A 15,328-nucleotide genomic window follows, 5' to 3' on the forward strand; every position below is an offset into this window, starting at 1 on the left:
TGCCAGCACACATCAATATAACAGCCCTTACTGTTCAGTTCATGCTGAAACTGCTTAAGAAAGGTGGTAATACAACTGGATGGTCATTTTGGAGGATGTAGTTCGTGGTGCCATTAAACTGAAAAACTAAAAATGTTTTTTTAACACAGCCTACTGGCCAGTAGTAAAAACTGTCAACACAGCTGAATCAACAGCTCTCTCAGTTAATTTAAACAAATGCTGAATACAACAGCATCATGAAGCTAAGATTTAGTGCAGGACTGTTATATTAGAATGCAATGGTTTTCACCACTGTACCCAATAAACTGTGTAGTGAATGTCGTTGAGTCTCTCTGTCACATGAGCATAATAATAAAAAAAGCATACAGACAGTTTGAACAGAATTATACTTTATTTATGGAGAGAAACACAGTTTGTCATTAAGACTTACATTTTGTTTGAGTCCACGGACCCAAATAGTCTATTTTTGTATATTTTGGTCTATAAAAGCAATGCTTTCCAGTCCATGTGGATTACAATACTGCAGATCATCACAACACACTCACACACACAAGAACTTGCTTTATATTTCCCTTTTTACATTGCAGATACAATGGTCTATTCAAATAGGAGACCTACACTTTAGAAAGGAGACCACTGCATTTCTCAATATTAGAAAACAACCAAGTCTGTGATTTAAAATGTTTGTGTGACTTAACCTGAGTATTACACTGTATACTGTATATGTACAGTCATGTTTAAATGTGTGTGCCTCTTCTTGTGGCAGTTTGTACACCAGCAATTCCACACAGTAGCACAAACTGCAAGACGTAATGTGTACACATCAAAATCACTTTGGTCTTGGTCTTAGCCAACAACAACTGATTCTGAACTTAATAGAATATTGACAATATCTGTCTTGAAAATAGCACAAGTCTACTAATAGTTGGCATCAGATAGCAAAAGTATTAAATTACAATTGGTGAATAATTCAATACTTAAAGAAAACACAATTCAACATGGAGGGTTAGTCATTAAATCAACCGCCAAACATTCCAATTAATGCCAGTTTTAAGAAGCATCAGCATTTTTAAATAGCAGTCAACATCAAACACAAATCAGATTGAGAACTAGCCCTGAGTTTACCATTCAGTCAGTATGTTATGTTACTGCAGCCTGTGTTGCCAGTCATGTGAAGGATCATCTGAACAGGAGAGTTCAGCCAATGACTGCTGTTTCTGTATGTAACCGTTTTTTAAACCTCCAGGCTAGGCCCTTCATTTGTGTTTAATGCTAAGTTACTCTTACAGCATACAGTGAGAAAGAAAGAAATCCTCTATCCTCAGATTTACAGAATTCATTGCATGACAACCCGTGTGCTGAAGCCGCCGAAGAATAACTTTGGCATGTTTTATTAGGCAAAATATATCCAAAAATATTAAAATTCCCATTAAAACAGCATAAAGCAGACATGTTAGTTAAGAGGAAATAGATGCACTTAACCGAGGTGCACAAATTACAACACAGAACTTATCTGAATTATTTGAACAACTTAAGCAACTTACATTTACAGATCTCTTTCTATATATACACACACACGTGTGACTATGTACAGAGAGGACACGATGCTTACTGCTGTACACAGGGTATCTGTGCACTTTTAAGTAGCACGTAAACGTCCCTGTAAATTAACTACTGTACCCAGTAAGAGTTAGTACATACCAATGGGCTACTCCCAGTGACACACAGTGTCACAAACATTATGGCATTGATTTTTTTTCCCCTTTATTTAAATAAAACTATTATATTCATATTATACATTTCATATTTTGTTACATTCAAGGTATAGATACAATTTGTATCAACAAGCAAAAGTCAATTCTAGACATTTGTGGCTTAGTTGTTTGCGGCACTTAGAAAGAGAGGGAGGGGACTATGAACCACTATCCTGGCCTTTAGTTTAACTATCTGACCAACCAGTAAAATACTGGATTGGACTGGATTTTTTTTTAAAGTTTTTTTTTTTTTTTTTTGTTGGGGAAGCAGTCTATCGCCCAGAGAAAAGTTGTCTGTAATAAGTAATAATAAATACAATGCTCCGACATTTCTATTCTCTTTTGTTCATTTTGTTCATTTTGAATTTAAGCTAATGACAGAAAAGCAAAAGCAACGTGGCACTGTGCTAGAAACACACAAGCTCGTGAGCAAAATACAAAATTAGAATTAAATTGTGAGATCATCTTTAAGAAACCATAAACTAATGGGATTCCAAGTAGCTCTACCAACATTTAAATTGATTTAACATTAATGTCATGTCCTGTAAATTGCAGTCCAGGATTCCTATGTATAAGTACACAATGTTTAGTATGTCATAAACTGCTTTAGTTGCCTTAGGCATCTATGAATGTCACTCATAGACCATAAAACCCTGACCGCTTTTATTTCAGTAGACCTGCGTTGTGGCCTACATTACAACAGCTAATCCCAAACACACAGTTCATCAGGGCAATAGACTACTTCAGAGTTCAGATTAAAGAAGAATCTCAACACCACTAAGAAACATGTTATTACATTAAAGCCGAAATGCTTGTGATCTCAGTTTGGTCTCACAATCAGCAACTGTGTTGATTTGTTTCTTTTGTCACTGACAGCATTCAGGCTTTAAGGCATTGACGTTTTTTATTTCACAACAATTCAACTATCTCAAGGAAAAGGATTGCACGCAAACGTTTAGCCAAATGCCAGAAACAACCTTGACAGCAGCCTTGCAATCTGATTGTTTCACATGAAGAAACATTTAGGCGGTTTGTTTCACCTTCTCATGAACAGACAGCCAGCCTAAGGTGGCCTCGTCTTTTTTCATGAAAAAACAAAGTCAGCAAAGCCCAAAGTTCACTTGGGCAAAAACACATTCAACATTTTTTTTCTTTATGTCTGGTCATATATCACGGTAGTACCTAAACATTATAAAGAAATATATATTCTTAAAGCACCACCAATGAGACAAAGTCAGGCTTGCAGAATTAGCCCTGTTAAAGAGTAATACCACTCAGTTCAAAAATTCATTGTTATTATGCACCCTTTCCTAAACTACGGATCTCAGAGGTTAATTTACTACTTCAATCGTTTCTTAGCGTTTCAAATTATTTATTAAAATGATCAAACAGATAACCAATAAATTTTCCATAATGCATTTTTGTTATTCCACTTATAGTAAGGTTGTTTGATATTTACAAACAAGTGTGAATCTTAGGTGATACTATACTGCAAATTTGTAATGTTCATTCATGCACTTCATAGCTGGTCGACGATAACCATTCCCAAATTCTGAAAATAAGTGGCACTTCCCTTTAAATGCACTCAAAGCATGGTTTTGCTATAAGGGTTGGCTTTACATGGTGCAACTTCTCTACAACTGTGGGTTTAATGGTTAATCCAGTACTGTCTGGAGGGTGTGACGCAAACGGTAATCTTTTAAGAGATGAGTAATAGTAATTTGATAATCTCAGGCAACACCAAACTTCATGGTTAATACCCATTACACATTAGCATGCTTAGGCGCACTAATGGGAAAAATTTAAGGATCACTTGTTCAAATTGTCTTCTTTCTTTTTTTTTTATATACCCTCACAGACAACCAACATGTTTTCACCTGACTGAAGCTGCACCACATAAATCCACCTTGTTAGCTCACTATTCTAGATCTCAAGGTGCATAAAGAGGATATACACAAAAAGTACAAAGGTTTGCAATACCATCTCCATGTTTCAACTGTACATAAGTGACTTTAAGGTACTACATGTTACATGTAGGATTTTCACAAAATATATCACTACTAGATCAGAGTACACTCTTGCCAGTAACCACTGGTTTTTGGCAGGAAAAAGACTTAAAATTAGAAAACAGAAAGCATCCTGAGAGCAATGTGCTGCAAGGCACAGCCAAATCCTTCCATGATCCTTGGAGACTGGCTGCATGTATGCATACTATACCAGCAGTCCGGCCTCCCATAAAAAGCCACACTGGAAATATCATCTCCAACATGCTTCCTAGCATTCACTTTTTTTAACTAAAGAAACGAAATACTCTACAAGATATCGAGATATATTTAACTCACTCCCAGGCCTAACTGTTACAGCCAGACTCTGACAAATGTAACATTAGGTAAATATACAGTCTGGTAAAGAATTCCTTGTGCAAGCATTTAACGGTTTCCATCACTAGCAGTAAACTTTCACGACTTGTCCCTATTTAACAAATTCTCAGAGTTTCACCACATTTACATGCACATTAGAAACCAGGTAACTGTCAGAAATGGGGTTAAGGCATTACATTTGACAACCATTTATTTTTTTTATTTATTTATTTTTTTAAATGCACTGAAATATTCTGATATATTTTAAAACCACAATTTACACTCAGTTTTGGCAGAAACTCCTACACAATTTGAATCAGCTTTGCTATGTTTTAAGTGTATCTCATTTGTTACAAAATAATTTGGACTAATGGTAGTGTTGGTGAATGGGCTTTACAATATGATGGCATATTTTACTGTATGCATGTCTTTCAATTTCACAAATTCATTACTGTTGGAATCAGACTCAGTCTATTTAATAAGCTAATCCACTTATGTCGGGAAATAGGGAAATCAATATGTATGTTAATCATAGACTGGACCTTTGGATGTAATTACTTTAGGTGTAACAATATTGCATTTCTGTTAAATAACTACCACAGTGAATGTACCTTCCCTTTCCTGGGTTTCTGCCATGCAACATTAGCGCTCAATGCCTTAAAACTGATAAAGGAAACAATTGTTCTCAATTATGTGTCAGTAATTAGGTTATCGGCATAAGCTGGTAATCATCAGACTACTTAAGTGCATGTAAAAGTAGTCTGAAACTTAATAAACCTGCTCTACTGACAACTTGAAGGAGTCCATTAGAGCTACTGTTTGAAACAAAGATACTTTGAATACTTCCACGTTAAAAAGAAGTGGCACAACAGATCCGACAAATATATAGTTAGGAAATCCTGGATGTGGCACCCAATAAAATCAGAAAGGTAGCTATACAGTACACCGTAGGAAATTATCCAAACACAGATGTTATTTTATGCTCTAATTAATTGATCCTGTGAACCAAAAAGGTAAAGTTATGTAGAATACAGACACGATATAAATTCTGTCTTTTTTGGCATTATTTAGCAGCTTATAAATGACTTTGAAATAATGGCTTTTATGTGATTATATGTACATTAATATATGCACGTGTATACAAGTCAAATCTCTTGTTTGGCTTGCTTTGTGCACTGTCAAATTCTACCAAAATAGTAGCTTTGTTAAGTGAGGCTGAGAAAATATATCTCTTTAGATACTGAGATAGTGCTTTACATTTGAAAGTAGGAGGCTTCAATGACAAAGACTTTCACTGAAACCAATCAGACAATGACTAAAGCGTGAGGTCATTCAGATATAAGGCCATAAAATGTCATAGTTCATGCTGTGAGGTATATGCCTACCTCCCTTTTGCTTATCTTCAAAACAAATGCACAAAAAAAAGAAAAAACACGAATTATTTACAGTAGAGGCAGGCCTAAGCAAGGTTATTTATAGTTCCACTCCACCAGAAACACTTTAGATGCTTTTCATAACACATTCACAGGGCCTGAACAAGATCTTTGTGAAAGCTACATGGTGTACAAATGTTCTTATGTTAAATCTAATAAGGCAAATGTGGGAGACACTGGTGAGTTATTACTTCCCATCTTGACTGTTGCCATGTAGCTTACTTGTTTACTGATTCACACCGACTCACAATTACACTAGCTAGCTATGTTAATTAGGATTCGATTAGGTTTATTATAATGCTTAACCCACTGGCCATCAAAACTATAGATCAGTATTAAATGAATAAAATACATTATGAAGACAAATATCATTACAGCTCATTATGAAATGTTATTTCCTTGAAATGACATTTTTTATATATCCTATTCATCTCAGTATAGTTTGAGTATTTGTCAATTTGCCAGTGATGCTTTTATTTCATTCAGTTATATAGTGTCACTTTTCATGACAGTGCTATTGTCACTATATTCATGGACTGCAGACAGCCTAAATCCAGCAAGCTTAATAACTGCTAGCAAATACAGTCAGTTAGCACCTGTTAACTAGAGCACCAGCGAAACCATAGCTATCAATTTGGACTGCTGCTAAATAAGCACACCACACAGACAAGGTAACCAAACTACTTAAGCATTTAAGGCTTAGCTTACCTAATCAGACCCATATGTGAGTTCAGAAGTGCTAAAACGAGTGGCATTATCAGTCCTGTTGGCTTGAATAACAAAAGAAGCTAATGGTAGTTACTGCCATAAACACCGTCTCTTCACTTTGTTCCTGGGTAATAAACTGAAGGTCCAAGGTTTATAGCCAGCTAGGTTGGTAGCTTATGCAGCCCTACACAGGTAAATTAACAAAAGGAAATGTTTCTTAGTCTGTGTTTTTAACAGTAGCAGGTCCTTAATGCCACTGATGCTCTAGCCAACAAGTGCTAACAGGACAAATCTAGCGGTGGAGCTTCAGCTTACTAGCTAAAGATGAAAGGTGAAAGGATGGCAAATGTTCTAGCCTGGAAGCCGGCTTTAAGTCCCCTCACCCACAAAATCTTAGTGGGGAATTTCAGTCTGGACTCCCTTCGCTCAGAATTCATTATGCCCAGAAAAGATCTGCCAATCAAAATGTTTGGTCAGGCTTTATGTGGTGAAAGACGGAAGAGTAACAGCAAAATAGTCATAAACCTGAGTGCTGTTGAGTTTATTTTGTTTACAAGGAAATGGCTGCTGATGGAGAAGCGAGATGTTCAGATTCCGCTATTGCGTCTGTTGTAAAAGATATTGACAATGAAATTAAAGGACAAACAGTTATCAGCGATTAAGGCATTTGTTGTTCAGCATATGTGACATTTTTATGTCACAATTTGTTGCGATGATTAGTTGTAATCCTATCCAATTGCGTGCAGAGGTTGTTTTTTTTTTCTCTGTATCAGCTGAAACACATCTCATAATGAAATCCAAATGGCGTGATACCATACAGGTATTCTGATAAGAATTGAGTCTGGCTATGCCATGCAAGAAATGTCCTTAAAACTAAAAAAAAAAAAAGTCATGAAAATGAATTGGGTTTTCATTATTTCTTAATTAATCTAACATTATTGTATCTAAATGTTAAATGAATGTACTAAATGCATTTGACTGATTTATTTCTAATTGTTAATTTAATATTGAACTCTTTTGCGTTCCATGTCCTCTTATATTCAGACTTGATTTAAGGAGCATTTTCCAGTCTAGACAAGGATTGTATTGTTGAACAAATGCTGCTCTTGCTCAGGTAGCATGAATGTGTTATGAACCAGATTTCTAATAAGGTGTTGCTTTATATCATATAGCTGCACCACACAACTTCCTTCATGGCAATTGTTTCTATATTAGCTTAGTGATGCAAAATCTGATTGCCAGATCTCCCATCCAAGACAAAATGATTAACTCCTGAGGGCAGATGTTGCACATGCAGCAACATTTAACAAGTGCCTATCTTTGCAATTAAACTTCTTAATTCCCTTATCACATCACTTTCAAACATTTCATTAAAATAAACTGCTCAGTGGCAGGACCTCAGTTTTGTGACAATGACAGCAGCAAGTTGTTGTGGATCTGTCAAATGAGGGTTCTTCTCCATTACTGAGTGGACTATGTAAGCAGGAAATATGTTACAAAGGTTCCTATATGTTTGATACTGGTGGTCTGGAATAACATACCGCTCTTGGTGTTCACCTGCAGATGGGGTCTCCCATGGAGAGTTCCAGATTTGTTCCATTTTGTCTGGCATGCTGCGGACCATCACCCGCTCGCAACATGGCATCAGGCTGTTACTCAGTGGATATGAATGATATCCATAGGACTCATTACCACAAGGCAGAGGGTCCCAGCTTGCATGCTGCTCACGGCACAGTGGAGGTCGTCTCTGTCTCATTGGGTTGCTATCATATAGCCTTGAATCCGATATGCTGTCCATTCGGGTCATACCTAGAGACCGCATGGGCTGGGACGACAAAGGTGGGAGGACATTCTGAGTTAGGGGGTAGTCTCCCGGACAGCTGGACCTGGCTCCCACTGCAGCATGCTGGATATGTGGTGCTAGGTGAGGTCCAGACTGCTTACGGGGGACTTGCTTCGGCTCCTCTGGTCCATAACTCTGTACCCTGCTCAGTGCTTCGTGACGAAACCCATGGGAGAATGCTTGCATCCTACCCTGTGCAGGAGACTGCTGCTGCACCTTCATGCTCTCTTCTAAGCTACTGTCAACAGAGCTTGGGTACAGGTCCCCATATGACGAGAATGAGTCACTGTTTGAGTGGCTGAGACAGGACTCAGGGCAGTGGCTGGGATTTCTCTGATACACATGCTCGTGCTCCATGCTACAGAAACTGTCAACATTATGCATGCTGCTCATGCTCATATTTGAAAAATCACTGTGCAATGAATAATATCCATGGTCACTAACGGAGTCATACTTTGGGAACTGTTCACTGTATGTTACAGAGGCGCCATGACTATTAGTAACTAAAATAGGAGGGTACTGTACACTGGACATGTGCTCCAGAGAACTGTGAGAGAACTGCAGAGAACCTGGCACTGGGCTGCTGGCTGATCGTGTGTTCAAGGCCCCAGCTGCGTGGCTCTTTACAGGTTGCATGGTGGGCACACTGAGAGCAGACACAAGGGAAGGCACTGAATTTGTCTCAGACTTCCTAACAACAGACAGCGCCTCTGGAGGTTCACAGGCCACGGAACGAATGCTGGGGTCAGACTGACGTTTGGGTGCCACACGTTTAGCCTCAGAGTTAATGTCCCCCTTTACAGTTGCTGGACCAGTGCCACATTTAGCCAAAGCCCCCTCACTCATTGTTTTCACAGCAGACAATTTGGCAAAAGCCCGTAGCTCATCAGCCACGGACCGCTGTGGCTGGTTGACCCGCTCCGGATGATAGTACTTGCACTTATGTCCATATGTGCACTTTTTCCCTTGTTTAAAAAAAGAACAGATGGAGTCAAGTAAATGAAACCCTTACATTACACTGACAAAAATAAAACTCTTTTCAGATATTGCTTTGAAAGGGAGCTTACCATAGGGGCAAGGTTGCTTTTTGTGCTCTGGAACAACAGGCCGCTTGCGGAGAAAGTTTTCCAAGCTTGGCCCATGTCTTCCCAATGGATCATCAGGCGGCATAAACCTATTAAAAATCCAAAAGTATTTGTTATTAAATGTTCCATAAAATTGGTTAAATGAATAACCATTTAAACGATTTACTAATGTTGGCATATAGTATTCTGCATAGTAGTGTATAATATTTATTACTTTTCACTAATATACACAAAATCTATATTTATACTCCTTGTCTGAAACAGTCCAAAAATGCATCTTAGGCAGCTTGTCTTCCACAAAAATGCATCACGGTTTCTTACTTGTCATTGACAAATGAGTACATAAGGAGACGCTCTTCTATGAACTTCTTCCACTCTGGCTTCTCATTTTGCAAGTCCCTGTAGTTGTCATTTGACACAATAATTCCATCAGAATCATAAGCCAGCTTCACTATGAAGCGATCATCATAGCACACCACTCTCCGGCCTTGAACTCTCCGAGATGGGGTGAAAACCAGAATCTTCTCTTTCTCCAGCTTGCGTAATATTTCTTGATCTGAAAGAGAAATATTAAGCATTTTTTAATGTTGTGTGATAGCTAATGAAAATTTATGAAAACAGTGAGAAGTTATATCTTAAAAACCTTGGAAGGCATTTCTAACTTCCTGTCAAATAGCCCCATTTTATGATGGCATCAGTAATGTGTGAGCACAGCAACAGCTGCCTTAAAATGGCTTTAGCACCTGCGATGAGGGCGTCAGGTCTTGACTGCTCCTTTCTCCAGGCTGGGACAAACACAGTGATGTCTTTGTGTCCTTTCTCCAGAAACCATTCAACAGCAAGTTGGATACCACGGCAAGAGAATACCTCTTTGTTTCCATGGCTGGAAAACAATATGGAACAAGGTATACTTAAACCTCATGAGGCAGACATTTATAAAAGGAAAGTGTTTCAGAGAAAATGGGCATTTTGTATGAAGCACAAACCAATTCAGAATCAAAATCAGAGAAGACTTAAGAATTAAACAGGAGTGTATGTTTGTGAAAGTCTTACCTCATTGCCACATTTGAGCCATCAATCACAATGGGCCTGAGGTTATCAAAAGTATCTACAGATTCGTCTTCCACTGACACTTCCGGACTAACAGTCTCTTTAACACAGGGAGGTCTTGATATTGATGCGGCCGTACTGCTGCAAGGTTGAATTTCAGGCTCCACTTTGTTCCCAAGTCGTACTAACTCTGCAAGAATGTCATTAATAAGTGCAGCTGCCCCCAACTTGTGGAGCACCGTCTCCACCTGCTCTCCCGAATAGCCCAGCTTCAAAGCAAATTCCATCTTAGTCTGGTAGTCTCTGTCACTGGCAAGCTTGATCCCCGGTGCTGTGCTGGTGTCATCCTCACGAAAATCTTGCACAGTGCTACTCTGAGAAAAACTGGGACGGTCAAGGCATGGGGAGCGACAGAGTTGTCGATGGGGTTTCGTCACAGCCAAGGGCTCCCTTCTCCTACAGCCACTGTTCAATTGGACCCTCTGGTGGTGCTGCTCTTCCGATTCGCTTTCTGAGCTGCTTCCATCCTCAGACTCGTCAGTGGCATGCTGGGCCTCGCTTGAGTCAATGTTCTCCTCCCTGCATGGGCGTTTTTCCATTTTGAGCTTCTCCACCATGGATCATGCTGTCATCACGTTCGTCTTGACACCTCAGAATTCCACCCCATGCTTCCTCACCTCCACCGCAACCAGGCAATCATACTCAGTGTTGGACTTCAGCACTACAGGCTCTTTGCGTAGGGCCAAAGTAATAAGGTCCTCCCCTATGTGAGCAGGCAAAGTCAACTTATGTAATCCTGTGTAAGAGCAAAAACAATTGTCAGCATCAGCAATTTTGTACTAAACATAAACTCACTTGAACATGATGAACAAACAAAAAGATTATTTGACATCATGTACTGCTTACACTTCTGTCAATGAGAGCATGCAAACTAAGATTATAGAGTCTCCAAAAATAATATGTGTGCGTCCAAGTGCTCGTGGTTTAGTATACTTCAGAACTGTTTTATCATCTCCACCCTCCACCCCGCTTCCAGTAAATCAGTAAGTTCCGTGGGAAACACTGCTCTCTGAGGCAGGTGACAAAATTGATCTGAAAAATGAACGCAAACGCATCAGTTCCTTGCCCACACAGGAAACTTTGGTATTTGTGAATTTGTGGAAAAAAATAATAATTTGTGAAACTGCTTGGCTGAAAAGTCTGCAAAGCTTGAAGGCTATACTTTTTGTTGGGCTGTTAATCCTGTGCTGAGTGAGATAATGAAATGTTGCACCTAGAAACAGCTGATTTGAAACTGATTAAAAACCAATGACGTACTTTAAGCATTGACTAACTGCTGATTCTTACTATTTGTAAATTTTGCCTGCCCTAATTATGTGTGAGAAAGTTACAAACAAACCTGGACAGAATTGTATATATTTGCTAATGTTAGATGGTAACAGCATATGAATATAAAATTCACAATTGCATTTTTTTCCAGATTAACCAAAAACATAAAAATGTTAACAGTGTTACTGCTCTCTTCCTGCTACCATGTGGGAAAAGTCTGACATATCCAACAACAAAATATCCAGCAAATGTCCCCATCTCTCAAGCTCAGATGTTTTAAAGTGAAAATTTTATTCTTCTGGCACAAAAAGTGTTAATGTACTGCAGAGCAACCCTCGTCTGTGAGCACAAAAGCCTTACTGGTCGTGCAGCAATATTCAAGCCAGACACAAACGGGGCGAGTACACAAGTTAAGATAACCTGAGACAAAGTGTGGGCTGAACAGTGTATCCCTGCGCCTCCAGCCCTCTGACAGACAATGCAAATTTAACAGAATTCCACAGGGAGCAAACCTGTTTTATGGTAAAGCAGTGCAGAGCTCCGTAGGAGCCTGCAGTAAAAACCATGCAACACTGTTAACAGCTCCAAGAGAACATTTTTTTTATACATGGGTACTCATAATCAGAATAATGTTATTGCAAGTGCGATAATGAAGAGACACACTCGACTACACTTTCCCTCAGTCTTGCAGAGAGTAGAATACAGGCATACACAGGCAGCAGCTTCGAGCTTCAAGAGGCACAGCCCATGATGTGCGTTGCTTAGCAACACAGCCTTGTCATCAGCTAACTCCTTTTTACCAGTCACGACTAACACAAACACAGCTCATCATCTCTCTTCATGCAGCCAGTAAATGCAGAACACTTACAGATACACTACGACTATACAGGAAAACTCTTGAGGCAGCATGTTCTGCAATAAAAAATTACATTATTCTGATATTCATCAGTGCTGACCACTGAAAAAAATAAAAGTCTATCTGACCTACAGCATGTGTTTGACTTTCAACACTGCTTCATAATAATAATAGTAGTAGTAATAGTAGTAATAATAATAATAATAATAATAATAAGTCACTGGCAACAGCTTTTACATTAATGGTTTTAAGGTCAATCTACTAAAAAAAAAACAGATATACCTTTGAATGTCAGTCACTACTGATCACAACTTGTATGACAAGGATGAAGAACAAACTGTTATTTGCGTTTTTAACAAAAAACTGAAAGGGCTGGGATATTAAAGCATTGCAGTGGAACTCCTAGGATCAGACAGAAACAACAACAACGGCTCACACAACCCACTGACATTTAAGACATTTCATGACCATCTCAATACATGTTTAGAGGAGCAGAGTTCTTCGAATACCTTCCTCTCCACCTCCAGATTCGGAGGCTTAGTCTCAGCAAGACCTCCAGACTATCTCAGCACAGGCTCGTGTAGATCGGTTTCATAGCAACAAGTGTAGCAGGCCCGTGAAGTCATATTTTTTACACTGCTGACCCTACATATCATCCAGCATGGAGGGATAACCTGCAATATAGTCAGTTAGGTATTCATTTACTACTTGAGTACTTATATATCTTGAAATCAAGGTACTGTAAAATAAACCGCCAGTATACAAAAATGTTGCTGTATTAGCTGCGCCGCGAACATTCAAACAGAAGGAAGTCATTATTGTGTTGGATTTATTGTTTTGCTATCAAAAAGCAAAGAAACACAATCAGTTCCCAGTACCCTGTTCTGACATAGCATGCTTCTCTGACACTTTTACTTTTGCCCCAGCAACAAGCAATCAGTGTGTTCTATTCTGTATTAAATCTGGGATTTGTTCTACTGTAAGACATGACAGGCTCATCTGTGAAATAACTAATGAGTGTACATTTATAATATGATTCCACATAAACACGAGGAAGTCACAGTGAACTACCATCAATGGCTCTGAACCAAGGCAAAAATATGCTTTTACTTCCTTATTGGCACTGATCAGATGATGGCACTATGCTCCCATCGTCTGACTCATTAGACCAGTGACTTCTGTGCTGCTACAATAGGAAGACGGAAAGCTGGCTGAAAATCATGACACTACATCTGTTGGCTGGTCATTTCATACACAAAAGACAAGGATAGAAACAGCAACTCCACTGTGTCAGGTTACTTAAGTGTGAAAACAACAGTTGTCGTGGTTAAAAGCTTGGATCATTGATTGTTTAACTACAGATTTAACCACATGTCTAGTTTATAGTGCTGATGTACAGATAGCTAGGTAACACCATGCAACTTCCTGAGGACTTCCTTTCATAACAGCAGAAATTAAAAGTGCACGTATTCTAAGTGGTCTGTACAAAGGTATGAACACGCAAGACCAGAAAATAACAACTTGCTTCAAACTTTTTGCCTTCATCCTCATTTTTAAAGTGTATTTTCTGCCAACATTACATTTAGTTCAAACCAAAAACGTTTCATTTGACTGGTGAGGTTTATTTGAATCACTCCTACAGAACTTATCCATTTTAATATGCGTTTCTAGATCAACTTGGAAGTTGCAGAGGGGACGTTAACGGCAGGCAAAATGAAAAGTGAGGATGTAAATGTTGTTGTTTTTTTCATATTCAGCTAGTCCCTGCGTTTAAAGGAAGCTCACTACATGAACGTTACATCCCCACACTGATCCCATTGCTGAATTAACTTTGCTGGACTGCTATTGCATCTATCAGCTAACAAGTTGACACGTCAATACAAAAAAACTGAAGTGCTTGATATCTTTGGCAACAGCATCATGAAGTCGAGAGGGATGAAATGGAGGAAGGTTAAACAATAAGACACGAGAAGACGTTTCATACTTACACTTTTTCGAATAGCGTTAAATCACCACACCACCACACGACCTCACCTTTGTGACTGAATTTGTTCAGATATAACTGCTTTGACAGCCTTAGGCCGAGAGTTGCGGTTAGCATAAGCTAGTAAGCTAGTGTAATATCCCTAACCCAGCTGGTGAGACAACATTTTAGCCACATAAACTAATCGACCTAGTTGGGTTAACCGTGTTGGCTAATGGCTAGGAAGCAAATAGATAACGGTAACTGCGAGCTACCGCTAACCGACAAGCTTGTCAGGCAACCCCGGTCTCTATTTGTTTAACGGTAGCAAAGCGCTAGTTAGCTAACATCCGTCCAGGCTAACTTAAACGTCTGGTTGCTAGCGTTGGTTAGCGTCAATTGCTGAGCGTGTGCTAACATTTTTTTACGGAATACTACAGTAACTTAAGATAAAGTTGACGATCATTTAATAATCCAGACGTAGCTGAAACAACAGCAGCGCGTTACGAATCTCTACATATTCTGCACGAACGACGCTGCCAACGCAGACTTCTAACGGTGCTCATCTCACCTTGTTGCTGTCATCCTCCTCGCCTGTAACAGTTATGTTTTGCTGCCATTGGCGCTGTCGCAGTTTGGCCAGGGTTGCCAGATAAGGGGAGGGAAACAAGTAATTTACATTGTGAAAAGCTAGTGGGGTACAAAAGTTACTTAGTTGGACGCTCGATAAAGTGCTTTATGATGTAGCCTATAATGAGGAAATCTGACAGCGGACGTTATCTTATACTTGTGCAAAAACTGCATACTGAGTTTGAGATACATTTAATACAACAAGCAAGGACAGACGTTTCAGACTGAGGTGCATTCGGTACAAATAAAATTATTACCTCAAATTGAGATTTAATTTCTAAAAAAAAAAGTGGGTACGTCGTGCTTGATAACTTGAG

The 15,328-nt window shown here is 39.0% G+C and overlaps 1 protein-coding gene across 4 annotated transcripts; it reads right to left on the reverse strand.

Annotated features, from left to right (window-relative positions):
* Positions 1-48: 48 nt before the first annotated feature.
* On the reverse strand, positions 49-15,109 carry zc3h12b (zinc finger CCCH-type containing 12B). Of its 4 annotated transcripts, none has more exons than XM_084564878.1 (7): positions 14,953-15,109; positions 12,928-13,092; positions 10,237-11,029; positions 9,927-10,066; positions 9,505-9,739; positions 9,166-9,272; positions 49-9,063 (listed from the first exon to the last, which is right to left on the reverse strand). In XM_084564878.1, exons 3-7 carry the CDS (start codon positions 10,848-10,850, stop codon positions 7,640-7,642), a joined length of 2,520 nt encoding a protein of 839 aa, XP_084421004.1. In that variant the 5' UTR covers positions 10,851-11,029; positions 12,928-13,092; positions 14,953-15,109; the 3' UTR covers positions 49-7,639. The 4 variants fall into 4 exon arrangements, with proteins under 4 accessions (XP_084421004.1, XP_084421005.1, XP_084421006.1 ...); XM_084564879.1 differs by lacking the exon at positions 14,953-15,109 and adding an exon at positions 14,407-14,898; XM_084564880.1 differs by lacking the exon at positions 12,928-13,092 and having other exon boundaries at positions 14,953-14,977.
* Between the last annotated feature and the right edge of the window lie 219 nt (positions 15,110-15,328).

This window comes from Chelon labrosus (genome assembly GCF_963514085.1).
Source record: "Chelon labrosus genome assembly, chromosome: 17".
Taxonomy (NCBI): Eukaryota; Metazoa; Chordata; class Actinopteri; order Mugiliformes; family Mugilidae; genus Chelon; species Chelon labrosus.

Excerpts from the sequence above, each read along its gene's own strand:
- zc3h12b (XM_084564878.1), bottom strand. The coding sequence starts at position 10,850 with ATGGTGGAGAAGCTCAAAATGGAAAAACGCCCATGCAGGGAGGAGAAC. Across the intron at positions 9,740-9,926 it reads ACCTGACGCCCTCATCGCAG|ATCAAGAAATATTACGCAAG; the intron begins GTGCTAAAGCCA and ends TTTCTCTTTCAG. Across the intron at positions 9,064-9,165 it reads AAAGCAACCTTGCCCCTATG|GGAAAAAGTGCACATATGGA; the intron begins GTAAGCTCCCTT and ends TTTTTAAACAAG.